The following is a 16,312-nucleotide window of genomic DNA, read 5'->3' on the forward strand; positions in this document are numbered from 1 at the left end:
AATAGATAAATAAATGGTTCTGAGGACCGATAGGTAAATGCAGAGGGAGCATGTGAGTTAGTAATCATCATAGTAAAGATTGAGATCAGGCAAGAATAATCAATTTTTTCATGTCATAGATATGTCATGTCCTATCAGATAAATTTCTCTCATGTCTAATTCACTCAAAAAAAAAAGGAAAAAGAATTTGGATCTATTTGTCATACCTCTAACAACAGACTACTAAATGCATTCTAATAGCAGTCACCACACATGGGAAAATATTTTCCTTACAAGGGATGAATTGACTAAAATCTCAGATAAATGTAGTTATGTATAAATTTATAAATGTATAAAATGTATGTGTAAATGTATCACTATATTCAATGCTGTGCTACACAAACCAATGATATTCCCATTTCATCTCTTACATGCCAAGATCAGTTGGTAAAATCATTTGTGCTAATCTGTTATAAATATAATCAGCTGATATATTGAAACGTTCATCAGTCATTATAGATTTTCATGTAACCTATATAATGTGATCTAGAAGCAAGATTATCATCTATCAATTTCAATACAGACCTCATAAATAAATGCAAGTTAAAAAATCAGAATGGAGGACCTCACAAACAACTATTTTCAACAAAAAGAGAGCAATATAAACAAAGCAAATTCTAAATTTTTTCTTAAAGCAATTTTTCACACATGAATGTAAAATAATCAGATTAATAAAAATGTTTTAAACTATGTTTTATTCTGTAATACACCATGTTTAATAACACAAAAGTAAAATTTCTTTCTAGATAGTCTATTTTTAGAAGAGTTTTAATTTGCATTGTTGAAATCATTATACCAATTCCAAAAAGTATATCTTCTCTCAAAGAAGAGATTCCCTTCATGGCTGGGAAACTCTGAAAGCACGTAAGTGTGTATTATGTAAATATTTAGTCCACAAATACATAATTCAATAAACAAAATAAAAGAGCAGTTGGATATACTTGTATTAGTTACCTATTGCTAAATTACCACAAACTTAGTGGTTTAATCAATATATATTTATCACCTCACAGTTTTTGTGGGTCAGGGGTCTGAACATAGCAGAGCTGGTTTCTCTTATTCAGAGACTCAGTGGGATGTAATCAAGATATTAGCTGGAGCTGGGGTTCACTGCATGGCTCCAATCAAGGTGTCAGCTGGGGTTAGGTTCTCATCAGACGCTTGACTAGGGGTGTATATGCTTCTAAGCTCCCTCAGGGCGTTGGCAGGATTGATTTCCTTGCAGCTATGGAACTGAGGGCCTTGGTGTTTTACTTGCTGTTGGCTGAGGCTGCCCTCAGCTCTTAGAGGATGCCTTCAGTTTCACTTCTTCAAGGCCAGCAAAGGAGAAAGTCTCTAGAGCAAGTCTTCAAGCAAGACACAGACTTAAAGCACATTCATGCAAGTGACATATCACCACCTTTACTATATAATGTAACAAAATCATATAAGTGATATCCTATCACCTTTGCTTAATTTTCTGGTTTAGAAGCAAGTCACAGATCATGACCACGTTCAAGGAGAGGGGATTATATGATAGTGTGTAAATATCAGAAGCAGACATCATGGCTTCTCATCTTAGGGTCTGTCCACCATATTTCTGTTGTACGTAAATTTTAATTATAAAATATTTTGATATATTTATTTGAGATATGGACATGTACTAACCTAATTTGTGTAATAAATAATTCAAGAAGTTAAAGTATTTGATCAAGTTCAACTCAGTTTATAAGAGGTAAAGAGAATATGAAGGGAAAAGAACAGATATAAAAAATAATTCTTTAAACTAGTATTTGTTACATTATACAAATTATATTAGTATTTCTGATATGTAAGCAGAGTAATATTTTTAAAATTCAGAATATTTCTGTATAAAGATTAGATACAAACATTAAAAGCCTTCAGAAGTCTAAAACATAACTTCAAAGTGTTTCTGTGTCTAAGCAAAGAGATAATCATCCTCTACTCCCACTAAGCAAACAGTCAGACCTTTTTAGAAAGCAGATTTAGGCTGAAATATTCATTAGAGACTTTGAAAGAGTAAATATTGTCATTACATGTCACCTAAATAATGGTTACCATTTATGTAAATGACCACATTACATTATAAACATCACTCTTGAAAAAACAAAACATAAAATAACTTCTATGTGCTAAAATATAGCATTTCATTTTGTCCCTATTGATTTAAATATTAAATATATATATATATCTTATCATGAGATATAATGTTTCCACTCAGAAGCTAGAAAAGGAGGATATCTACTTGCTCCAAAAACTTGAAACATAATAGATAATCTGAAATGGCTGAGAATCTGATAAATTAATTTGTGTCTTTATGAGAAATTACGAAAATTATACACAGGATAAAACACACTTGCTTTTGCTTTGTTCTCCTCTAAAGAAACCCATAAAAATCATATCACATAATACAAACTAAAGTATGACATTAAGTAGTATCATAGTATCAATATTGATACCACACTTCAAAGACAATGTATCATAAAAAAATTAAATAAAATTCAGACATGAAGGTATGGTAAATCCTGATAGCATAGGAGGTGCGGGTTCTAAAATTATAAGGCTACTTATGTATTTCAGAGCCCAATAATAATAAGTAGAACTAATGAGGTAATTGAAGACTACTAAAAACAGTAGATTTCATTTTTTAATGCTTAAAAGCATTGGAGAGCAAAAAGAGTGAAAAATTACCAGGCCAGGATGCAAGAAGGATGGAATCCCAGGATGGCCAATCATTTGCGGGATCCTCTTATCCTCAATTATGAATGGGAACAGCACAGGAAAAACCAATGGAGTCTAGGCCCACCAAAGGTTGGTGAGCTAAGTATCAGAGTGTAACCTTAGGAGCAAGGGCATAAAAAGGCCTTCCAGAGACTGCAGATCTGCTTTGAACACCTTCATCCCTAAAAGTGATTAAGGTACTATGCCCTCAGGCACATAGCAGAATTAAATTCTCTTCAGATTTAATTCACTGTATCAAATTATCTATAGATATATTTTGAAAATATGGTTTCAGTACAAAATAAAAAATAACCAGTCATGGAAATAGATAAGGAAGCAAGATAAAGATACCAGCAGAAATAAAGGATGATGGAAACAGAGCCAAGGAATTTAGATATTATCTAGGAAAAGCCACAGGCTTTAAAATAACTATTATATTGGAGGAGATAATGGACAAGATTAAAAACTTGCCCAAATTTTGTAAACCTACAAAAGGCAAATTAGAAACTATAACAGATTAAGAATAAGAATTTAGTATGAAAAAATGAAAAATATAAAAACCATCAAATGAAAATGCAATAACCAAATTAAAAACTGAATGGATGAGGTTAATAGCAAATTAGACACACTGGAATAAAGAAGAGTAAATTTAAAAAATAGGTCAGGAGAGAGTGAAAAATATGAAAAAGACATAAAAGTTATGGTGTTACTGGAGTCTTAAAGCAGAAGACAGGGAGATTGGAGGAAAAGCAACATTTGACAGGTACTGGCTGAACTTTCTGAAACACCCAACATGATAAATTTAAAAGTAACAACAATAACTAAGCACATCAAAGTAACTGGTAAGACAAAAAGGAAAAAAAAATTTAAAGCCAAAGAATAAAAGACATAAGAAGAAAATAAAAATTTGAATAATTTATTACTTTTAAAGAAATTCAGTAGCTTGTATCTTATTTTAAAGAAATAATTAAAACTCTTCCACAAAGAAAAATCTAAAATCACCTGGTGATATTGGTGATATTACTTAATACAGGAGACGACAAGGAAGTTTTTAAAAGAACTGCCCCCCCCAAGGCACTAACCATATGGAAAAGACTCATGTATTGGAGTATGTTAAAATTAATAACTTCTCTTCATCAAAGACATACGCAACAGTGTGAAAACCCAAACTACAAAGTGCCATTTACCACACATAACATCAATAAAAGATGCATCAGAATGTATAAAGCATTATTACAAATGATTAAGAAAAAGAGACCACAGTAGAAGAAATCACAGGAAACTTAGAAGAGCACTGTTTCATGAAAGAGGAGTTCAACTGATGATTAAATATATAAAACTCTTTAAAGATTAAACATTAAACCTTTAAGAACTAAAGAATCACTTTAGTTCTTAAGAAAATGCAAATTCAAGTTGCAACGTATCAATTATACATCCATCAGAATCTTTAAATTTAAAATGTCTTATAACACCAAGTATTGTCAAAAGTGTAGAGTGTACAGCCTGGAAAGGAATATTATTTCATATAACAATTTTATAAAAAGTTAATTCTCTAAAATTGAAAATATGGATACCCAACACATACCTATCAAAAATGTATGCACTTGTGAACCAGGAGACATACAGAAGGATACTCATAAGCACATTAATTGCAATGGCAAAAAAAAAAAAAAAGACTACAATTATCAAATTGGAAAATAAGAGAGCAATTAAAAGAAGTGTGGTATAATCATACAATGAAATACTCTACAGCATTGAAAAGCATCAAATTATAGCTATATGGATGTGAGAACTTGAATGAATATCAACACATTATATTAAGTGAAAGAAACTAGACATAAAAGAATAGAGCAATAGATGAAGAGAAAATATTTGCAAAAAACACATCTGATAAAACTGTTATCCAAAATATATAAAGAACTGTTAAAATTCAACAGCAAGAAAACAAATATCCCAATTTAAAAATGGGCCAAAGATCCTAACTGTCCTCACCAAAGAAGACAGAAAATAAGAAAATGAAAAGATACTGCACACTGCATGTCATCAGGGAAATTCAAATTAAAACAACAATGAAATACCACTATACACTTATTGGAATGGCCAAAGTCCAGGACAGTGACAACACGAAATGCTGACAAGTATGTGAAATGTGGAGCAACAGGAACTCTCAGTCATTGCTGGTGGAAATGAAAAATGGTACAGCCACTTTCAAAGATATTTTGGCAGTTTCTTACAAAATTAAACATACTGTTACCATACGATCCAGCAATTGCACTCTTTGGTATTGACCCAAAGAAACTGAAAACTATGTGCACATAAAAGCCTACATATGGTTGTTGATAGCAGTTTTATTCATAATTGCTAAAATTTGGAAGTAACCAAGATGTCCTCCAGGAGGTAAATGGATAAATAAACTGTGGTACATCTACATGATGGAATGTTATTCAGCTCTAAAAAGAAATAAACAATCAAGCCATGAAAAGACATGGAGGAAACTTAAATGTATATCATGAAGTGAAAGGAGAAATTCTGAGAAGGCTATATAGTGTATGATTCCAATTATCTGACATTTTGGAAAAAGCAAAACTACAGCAACAGTACAAATCAGTAGTTGCCAGGAGTTAGGGGAGACGGGAGGATAAACAAGAGAAGCACCAAAGATTTCCAGGGCAGTTAAAGCATGTGATACTATAATAATGAATACATGCCATCACACATTTGTCAAAACCCACAGAATGCACAACACCAAGAGTCAACCCTAATGTAAACTCTGGACTTCTGATGAAAATGATATGTTAAATTAAGGTTCATAAATTGTAACAAACACATCACTCTGGTAAGGGAAATAGATAATGGGAGAAGCTATGCATCTATGGAGTAAGGGGTATATGGGAAATTTCTGTATCTTCTGATAATTCTGACATTGCTGTGAATCTAAAACTGCTTTAAAAAATAAAGTCTAAAAAAAACTAGATTTACAAAACAAGTCAATGAAGAGTTTTTTAAAAAATAACAATTTAAAATCTTTGAAATTAAGAAAGCAACCTAAAAATAATTATTGGTTCAAAATAGAATAAAAATTGAAATCACTGATAATTTAGAAACTATTTCACATTAAAAATACAATCTGAATAGTGATTAATTTTGTGTGTGTGTGTGTGTGTCTGATTTTGTTATCAGGATGATGCTGGCTTTGTAGAAAAGAGTTTGGAAGAGTTCATTCCTCTTCAATTTTCTGGAACAGTTTAAGAAGGATAAGGGTTAACTCTTCTTTAAATGTTTTATAGAATACACCTGTATAGCTCTGGTCCTGGACTTTTGGTTGTTGAAAGTTTTTTGATTACTGATTCAATTTCATTACTAGTAGCAAGTCTTTTCATATTTTCTACTTCTTTCAGATCCACTCTTGGGAGACTGTACATTTCTAGGAATTTATCCATTTCTTCTAAGTTGTCCGTTATACTAGCATAAAATTGTTCACAGTCATATCTTATGATCCTTTGATTTTTTTTTTCTTGGTGTGAGTTGTAAACTTTCCTTCTTTCGTTTCTGACTTTATTTATACTGGCCCTCTCCCTTTTTTTTCTTGCTGATTCTGGCTACAAGTTTACCAGTTTGGTTTATCTTCTCAAAGAACCAGCTTTTAGTTTCATTGATATTTTCTACTATTTATTTTAGTCTCTATTTTATTTTTTTATGCTCTGATCTGTATTGTTTATTTACTTCTACCAACTATAGGTTTTGTTTGTTCTTCTTTTTCTACTTCTTATAGGACTAAGGTTAGACTGTTTATTTGAGTTTTTTTGCCTTCTGAGATAGGCTTGTATCACTATAATCTTTCCTCTTAGAGCTGTTTTTGCTATAACTCATAGATTTTTGGATCATTGTATTTCCATTTTCATTTGTCTGCAGGTGTTTTCTGATTTCCTCTTTGAATATTTTGTTGACTCATTGGTTGTTTGGTAGTATGTTGTTTATACTCCACGTGTTTGTGTTTCTTGTGGTTTGTCCTTGTATAATTGATCATTAAAATATGCAAGGGTTAGGGGCACCAACCCCCTGAACATTCAAAAATCCATGTATAAAGGTTGACTCCCTCAGAACTTAACTACTAAGAGCCTACTGTTGAGGGGAAGCCTTACTGATAACTTAAGAATCAATATATACTTTGTATGGTATATGTATTATAAACTGTATTCTTACAAATGTTCTCAGAAGAAACAAACAGATCATTTTCCATGGCTAACAGACTTCTTTGGATAAAAAATTTTATACATAATTTTGGAGAATCCTTTATTAATTTTTAAAATAATTATACAATTATTAAGTTGGAATTTAGAGTTTATGCTAGATAAAGCATATTATATCTAACACAAACACACGTTTGCATATATACAATTCAAAACTATAAAAACAATTTTAATACATGAAGTATATAAGTAAAACATTTAAATAACAGGAAACTACTTTTCAAAGTTACTTATTTTGGATGGGGGAGAATAAATCTTGAGAACAAGCTAAATTATTAAAAGACAAAAACCACTCATAAAGCTACTGAGAGCAGAGTAACAACAAGAGTAGGTTCATGTCTAATGAAATAACAAAGAAAAAGAAGAAAAGAATAAGAAACCACTTGAAAGGCCTAAATTAATATAATGATCAGAATTAATAATAAAAGATTCAAAAGGAAGAAAGGCTTAGAAACACTGGACTTGAGCTGTTTAACAAGATGTAGAGGAAAATTACAAAGATAACAATGTAGACTTGATATTTAAGATATTCTTCCAGAAAAAATAAGAATGTTTCTTTTTCTCAGAGATACCAAAAGACAAATACATTTTATAGGCTCTGTTTTGAAGCCTCCACAAAATTGTCATTTTAAAAGCTTTATTTTTTATGAAAATTAATAAAATGCAAAGTAAACACACCTTACAATCCTACTGGTTACTTAATTAACACAACACTAAACTTAAAAAGGAAAACCTGTAACAATTAGTTCTACAGCAAGAATTCAACCCACAAAAGTTCTAAAAAGTCATTTTTACTTACAATTGGCATTGATCACCTTTTATTCCTTTAGTTGTGCAGAAACATTTTCCTGTGTGCATATGACAAGTATTTGCATGGCCACTGCATGTACAAGCTGAAAGTCAAAACCAAAGTGATACTGAATATTCTCCATCACAAACACGTGCATCACATTTCAGGAAAGGTTTTATTACTATCTTATTTTAATACCATCAATTCTCCTCTTGTCAGCTAAAAACTAGGGTTTTCATATGTTATTTTTAATTAAAGGGAAGTAGGTGCACTTATTTAAAAATTTTGTAAAACTCTTTAAACCTTTGGGGTGTCCTGAAGTCTAGTGTGGATCCAAGTATTTATCTCATCCTTCTCTGGATTTTTTGGCATTTCTAATTTGGTCCATCTGCTTAATGAAATGAGTTTCAAAGAGCACAAGATCTTTGGAGTCAAATAGCTCAGTTTCAAAACATACCTCTATGATCACCTGCTACATAACCTTGGGTAATTTATGTAAACTCTCTAGCTTTAGTTTCATTTTCAAAAGGAGAAAGGAGCAGTCAGGACTTACGTAAGAATTAAATGAGATAATGTATTTTATATTCCTAACACATATCAAGCACTTAATAAATGCAGCCATTACTTCTCCTACTATTATCATTGCCAACAATAAAAATATACTTATGCATTTTGTAAAAAGGCATGTTTATTTGCCCTAAAATCAACCTTTTAAACTTCTGAGATCATTCTCAGTTTTAGTATTTCAGAATACTACCTGAAACATTCCATAGTATAATAATTACACGCAGTCAATTGGGTTCATATGAACTCATTTCATTTTCTTACTTTGCATTCTTTTGTTAAAGACTAGCATTTCAATTATTTAGTACATGAACCCCACACTTTACTGTGCCCAACACTGAATCAGCTAGTAAGTTCTAGTTACTCTATGCAGTCTTTCTAGTATCTGACCCTCCTTTCTATTGTGATAGCCAGCATTCAAGCCCTGTCACTCGGTTCTATTACTGACACCAATACAATCACATAACTGATCTTTCTGACTTCAGTACGTATACAACCCATTCTCCAATCCTGAGACAAATTCTATAGAGATAAGGCTGATCATGTCATTAGCCCTTTCAAAAACCTCTCATAAGAACTACTATGTTCCTGCACATCACCAGCTAGTTAAACCATCCTAGTGATAAAAATGAAATGAGGTGGCCTTTTCCTGACTTTCATACACATTTAAAAATAAGCTAATGAATCACTGGCTTAGATCAAAATAGAATTCTAAGCTTCCCATTAACTGTTTATGATTATTTGTATTAAAAATATATACCACTAATTAAAGTAAATACATATACCACTATATATCCATAGGAATTATGTTTAGAACCATATGTTTTTTCCTAGAAGAGATTTCTACATAGAAGTGAATTTTTTTTCACAAAGAATATTTAAATAAATTAGCATAATTTTCCCTTAAGTTTGTATAATTAACTATGGAAACACAATACAAGAGAATTACAGAAATGAATGATAAGGTGTAGAAATGCAAGGAATAAACGAAATTATCATGAGCAATAAAGGGACTCACATATTAATAACTGTAACTTCATGAATATACCATGATATCTTTTAATATTAACTTGCAGTTTCATATTAATACTATCATGTATTCAAAACTTCACTAGAAAAACAAATGATACACTTTAATATTTAAAAACTTGGGAAAACCTTTTATTTATCCTTTATGGCAGAACTAGGTAATAGTTACACTTGCAGAGTTTCTTCAAAGAATTATCATTGTATAGTAGCTTTAATAATTTCTGAGACAGAAAAAAATTATTTTAAAACACCTTTTAATGTAAACTCATTTTGAGAGAATTCCCTTGTGGTGCTGAACTTCAGGCTAAAATGACACAAATGTATTTTAAACTCAATTGTTAAAAATTTATACTTCATGACAGTGTTGAAATTATTCTGTCGTCAGCATTTGAGGTTATCTTTTTATGCTGAATAAGCACCTATAAAATCATCATATGGTGGCTTTTTGTTTGGCAAATTTTATATGATGATGATTTTATAGCCTAGAGGAACATTACATGGTTATATGATACTTCTGTTCCCCTATAATATGAAGTTGCAATATCAACTTATAACAAAAACTAAACAATAAGGACAGAAAAAAAAATGCTATAAGAGTTATTCAAACGAGTTGTATATAAAGACTATGGTTTAGAAACATGAAACCAAAAAGGAGTCAGTGGTAATACTTGTTTCAAAGTCAGTCTGTGTGCCCAGGTCCTTTCATTGCTACACCATTGCTATCTGTCAAACACATAAACAACAACATCTGGGAGTTAGGGGATTGCATCCATTTACTTTCCTTTGTATACTTTCAGCATAATTAATACTTGGTATTTAGTAGATATGTTACACATTAGGTTTCAAACATAGGAATAATTCTGGCAAAGGCAAATGTTCAAATAGCCACATGACTTATTAAAATTTTATTCTTCAAACCTAATTCTTTTTATTTACAGCTCTAAACCCAAATTTTCATCATATGTGGCTTATGAAAAGAGGAGACAGCATAGCTGCTTCTTTTCACTATAAATAAATATGAAATGCTGATATCAATAATATCTTAGCAATATGATTTTTCTCACTAAAAACTCAAAAATTACAACTATTGCCATGTATTGACCTGTTGTTGAGAGTATGACTTTTTTTTCTATTGGAAAAATGATAGTTCTCATAATTTAAAATAGGTCATTTCACTTACGGAGATTACACTGTCTACTCAGGATACTGGGCAAACTCGACTTGCCTAAACAAACACCAAATGAAAAACTAAAAATGATTCTTTCCCCAATAAATAAAGTACAGTAAAGCTCAATTATTCAGCCACTGTTCCTGGATTTGTTGAATGCTTTTGGGTGAAAGGCACTAATTTAGAACTATTCTGATGAAAATGAGTGTCAACAAAAATCTAGAACTTAAGGACTGAACCATGAAGTAACTGGTACTGTTCCAAGGATTTACATAAAGTGCCAAGAGGGCTATAAGATTTATATTTTATAATCCAAAGCCATGTAACATATTCAAACATAAGAAGAAACTCTAACCATCTGTTCTAAGGGTCAGTGAACTATATCTGTGAGGCCAAGTCCTCATTGCCTATTTTTGGATGTCCCATAAGCTAAGAATGGTTTTTACATTTTCAAAGGACTGTGAAGATGGAGGAGGAGGAAAAGCTGGAAGAAAAAGAGGAGGAGCAGGACAAGGCAGCAGCAACAGCAACAATCATACCTGGGCCACAAAAAAACAAAATATTTACTCTCTGACCCGTTATAGGGAAAAAAAATGGCCAATCCCAGATCTATAATCACAAAGCTGGAGTCACATAATTTGACAGTTTTAAATTCTGATTGAACGTTAAAAACTAAAATCTCATTTAAAACAAACAAGGTTTGGAATTTTTTTTTGACAGAATATAGTTAAAAATTTGAAAGATTCTGACCAAAAAAAATTTCAACCCAACTCTTCTGGCATGGTATTTTTAATATCTTCAGTTTAGCTTTGATAAAATAACTTTAGTCATATTTCATTTTTTTACTCTAGCAAGATAAATTTCTTGAATACCCATAATGACTATCATTAAAATTTTAAAAACCCTCTAAATTTGAGTCCTTATACTATATTTCTTCAATTTGAAGTTTTCACGTATCTAAAATAATAGGGCAAAATATTAACACCCTATATAGATGAGGCAAAAATGACACATATTATTAGAATCTATCCACAAAGCAAATATTAATACCAAATAAAGTACCAGGTGTTTTTTCCCATATTCAGTCTACCACCAAAAATTACTACTTGCCTCAAGTTCAAATTCTTAAATTCCAATTTATTGAATTTTTTGATATCTCTTTATAAATCTGCATTGTTTGCAATGAGATTATTTTTAAAGAATGCTTTGAATAGTTATTAATCAATGAATCAAATCATCTGAAAAAAGTTGTTGAGTATTGTTAAAAATACAAGATACGAAGGATGTTAATTATAAGAACAATATTTTGCAACTGTATATGACTGTACTATTTCTGAAGTATTTTCACATGCATTACCTATTTAATCTTTACACCGTATGTATTATATTCATCTGATAGAGGAACAGCTTCAAAGAAATGAAAAAAACTTGTCCACATTCATACATCTAATAAGTAGTAAGGAATTATATTCTGGGATTCTTTTAACTTCTTGATAGAAAATATGTATTTGTGTGTGGATGAACTTATGCACATATAGGTAACATGTAACATTCTTGACCATATATGCTTGTTAAATTTCAAATATGTGCTTTTATAACTGTTTGACAGCTGAAACTAACCTGAAAACATCAGTGATAAAAATGTATTCAGTAATATAAGTTCACACTTAAATATAAGCACTAGGATTACAACGTTGATTCATTATTAAGAAAGTCATTAACACAATAGATCAACAAATCTAAAAAGAAAAAAATATGGTTGTCTCCACAGATGCTGAAAAGTCTTTGGCAGAAGTCAATGCCTATTCCTGATAAAACATATAATGAAACTAACTGAAGGATACTTTCTCAGCATGATTATACACACATACACATAAGAGCCAGTGTCTTGCTTACTAAGAAAACAATGGAAACATTGCTTCCATTAAGATCAAGAACAAGGCAAGACTGCCCAATATCTCTAGTACTATTAACACTGTATTAGAGACATTAGCCAATGTAATTATAAGTGAAAAATTAACTGATGTATAACAACTAGAAAAAAAGTGAAACTATCTTCATTTATAAATGAAATGATAGCATGCCTAGAAATCCTAGAGAATCCATGTTAAAACAAATTAAAATGATAAGGAATTCAGTAAAGTAATACATTTTAAAAATTAATATACAGAAGTCAATAGCCCTCTAACAATAACAAGGTAAAGGATATAAAATCTTATTTGTACTTGTTATGAAAAATATAAAATACTGAGGAATAAATTTTAACAAAAAATATGGAAAACCCATAGAACGCACAAAAGCATCACTGTGCAAATAAAAAGGAGAAGGGAGATCGTGTGGGAGGTGCCAAAGTAAGCCATGCATGGAAAAGTTTCCCAGCAAGTGAAAGTTCAGTGACGAACATCTCTAGCAGTTTCATGAGACTCAGACCATAGACAGTTCTTTTAAAAGGCGTCTATGAGAAAAGAGCAGTAAACTTCATCTTCTAACAACCCACGATCAGAGGTCATTCTAACACACCTGACAATGTCAGGGCCAGTTTCCGTAAACTCCGTTCTCGCCCTTAAAATTCCTTTTATGAGAACAAAAAGGTTGGAAAGAGCTTGAAAAGATGGAGTAGATAGAGAAAACTTAGGGTTACTGAGCATTTGATGTTAGAGGAACACTTCTACCAAGGATAACGAAGCGTTTCAAAAAGTTGGTTTAGAGAAAAGAGAAACTAGCTTAAAACATCATAAAAGCTATGCAATGAAGACTGTTTTTTAATCATACACTTGAAACAGGCAGCGCTACATGATTTTAAAAGGCTTGTTTCTTAAATTTATATTAAAATGTCCTTTTAAGGGACTCCTGGATCAAAGTATAAATTCATGACTATATCATATACTAAATATCTACATATAATTACATAATATTCATTTAATGACCTCTGTCTTTGAAATATTTAAAATCTCAGACTGCCTTTTCTCTGCCACACAGGGTGAGAATGTATACTCAGAAAATACAAACTTTTAACCTTGTGTTAAAATAATTAATAGAAACAAGGTTTCCATATCAAGAGATTTTCATTTCTCTGATTTGTAGATTATTCAGGTCAATGCTCCCAGTTCGAGAAAATTAAACTTCTTTCATTTATTTTAAGAAATGCTCAAGTTCATTTGGTTATTAACTTTCAGCTTCTATGAACAATCTGCAGTAGGTAAGAAAGGTTTACAATTTTTAAAACTCCCATCCTAGTAGAGGGAAAGAAGAGTTAATTCATCTTCTTTTTCACTACCATCAAGTCTCAGAGAATATGTGTCTCATAGCCTAGTGTGTTTACTAGAGTTTTACATATTTCTATAAAAGTCTGCTATGGACAGATCATCAATAATATGCTAAAAAGAAAAACATAAGTTCTGCTAATAAGAAGCAAAGGCAAAAATAGAACTGTCACTATGTTGAAAGAACTCTTTTTCCCCCAAACTAGAAAACAAAAGTTTCTTTATCACTATTAAAAGTAAAAAACATAGAAAGAAAATCAGATAAGTATACTATTTAAGAACCTAAAAAAAAAAATACAATGAACTAAAAAGACATAAATTAATAAATATAAAATTGGATTTTACTAAAATCAGGTATGAATGCAACATTAAAGGAAAAGAATTCATTCATAACATCAACCAAAGCCATTAAACATCTTGAAATAAACTAACCAAAAAGAGTAAGACCTAGATGAAGAAAACTATTAGTTATACAAGACTGCACTTTTTTAAACATCTGAATATTTTATATAGAGAGCTTTTTTCTTATAGTACATCTTTTTAACAAATAGTTAAACAAAAAAATACATATAAAGATAAAATATTTTTAAGACTAATAACATTCAGCTTAGTTTCTTACATTTAGAATAAGTTATAATAAAAATCATGCAACTAATGATTATCACATAAAACTGAACTTGCAAATTGCCCTTAGCTCTCAAAGGCCTACCCAGATCCTCTCATCAGAATTAATATCTTTGTCCTTGACTCTACAATTCAGCTTCTCCATAACACTACTATAGCACCTACACAATGTACAGTTGACCCTTGAACAACAAGGGGGTTAGGCACACAAACCTTCTATGCAATAGAAAAACCCTGTGTAACTTATAGTTGGGCCCACCATATACCAGGTTCCTCCTACACACAGTGCTGCATCCTCTATACACAGGATTCAAAGAGAGGTGCCAAGAAGGCAGAGCAGAGAGACTCACAGCTCACCCTCTCCCACAAATGCACCAAGAAGTACAACTACAAACCCACTGAATCACACAGGACACCCACTGAACTCTGGCAGAGTGTCTCTTACTTTGAAATACAGCAAGATAGAGAAGAAAATAGAGAAAAGAAAGATTTTATGGCCAAACAATGAGATGATAATAGTTAGCACTTACAATGCTCTTTTACTGTATTTCAATTCCTATTATATGTGCCCTTATTACATATGATCCCATTTGATCTTTACAACAATCCAATAAAGTATTATCATCTCCCTTTTATGTATGAGAAAAATAAAACACGGAGAGGTTAAGTGATTATCCAAAGCCATACATTTAAACAGTGGTACAGCTGGAATTTCAGCTGAGGGCTGATTCCAAACCCATCCTCTTAAACATGATACTGTAATACCACCTTGCCCCTCCCCCAAAAATCTTACCTGATGAAAAGCATACACAAAACCTTATTTCTTATTTCTAAAGTAAAACAAAAATTTACTATTATTAAAAAAAAAACTATCAGCAGTGATAATTTTTAAATAGTGAGATTACAGGTAATGTTTTAATTTTAATTTATCTGCATTTGATAAACTTCCTATAGTAAGTCGGTAGTCATTTTGAAATAAGAAAAAGTAAGATTTTCTTAAAGCTAGTAGATCACAAAAGTTTTAGAGTTCACATAGTCCCTCATAAATATATATTACCTTCCCCAAATACTGAGACTTAATGGAAAAAATCTTCGTTAGCAAAATACATTTTCCACAAGAGGCATATCTTACTCAGTTTTCTTTTCTGTTGTAAAAATACACGGAAGTGAAAGAAAAGAGAATTACCTGTACACTGTCCCCCGTTGGTTGGATCTCCATAATAGCCTGGCATGCAGTCTTGGCACTGCTTTCCTGTGGTGAGATTTTTACACTGTTCGCACACATTATTATTGATGCAAGTGCTATGTCCATTACACTGACAAGCTGAGGAAAACAGTAAAAAAAAAAAAAAAAAAAAAAAAGTTAAAAATGTCTACATAACAATATCAAGTATGGCTGCTACCAAGACAAAGAATTTATTTTAAAAATACGAATGGTAGCGAACTCCAAAGGGCATTTCCCTAGTTTCTCTTTTTAGTATGTGCCTCAAAATATTAATACAGGAAATATGTACAATAAATTCTGTGGTGAAATTTTGCCTTATGAGCCATGAAACATAGAGGTTAAAGTGAAACATAAAATTACAGCTTAAGAGGAAAACCTTTTAACGTATTCCTTAAAGATTCATGTGACTATTATGTCTATTAAGTAAACACAAGAATGAAAAATATAGCTTTGATAATGTTAAACTGCATTTTGTAGTTACATAATAAAAAAGATCAATAAATATAGAAAAGTGTTAAGTTCTCACTTCAAGAAAATACGTAAGTGTACAATTAACAAACAGCACTTTTAAATTAATTCAAAGAAATGTTCATCTTCTTTAGGCAAGAAAAGCGTCAAGCCTTAACTGAAATTCTATTT

At 31.2% G+C, this 16,312-nt stretch overlaps 1 protein-coding gene across 4 annotated transcripts in view; it reads right to left on the reverse strand.

The window, feature by feature from the left end:
• Positions 1-16,312, reverse strand: part of ATRNL1 (attractin like 1) — a 593,456-nt gene that overhangs the window by 395,511 nt on the left and 181,633 nt on the right. For all 4 annotated transcript variants that reach the window (XM_032490833.1, XM_032490832.1, XM_032490834.1 and 1 more), the window contains exons 19-20: positions 15,635-15,772; positions 7,810-7,903 (exon numbers count right to left, since the gene is read on the reverse strand). In XM_032490833.1, coding sequence (XP_032346724.1) covers positions 7,810-7,903; positions 15,635-15,772 — 232 coding nt within the window. The remainder of the gene's footprint in view (positions 1-7,809; positions 7,904-15,634; positions 15,773-16,312) is intronic.

This window comes from Camelus ferus, chromosome 11 (genome assembly GCF_009834535.1).
Source record: "Camelus ferus isolate YT-003-E chromosome 11, BCGSAC_Cfer_1.0, whole genome shotgun sequence".
Classification (NCBI taxonomy): Eukaryota; Metazoa; Chordata; class Mammalia; order Artiodactyla; family Camelidae; genus Camelus; species Camelus ferus.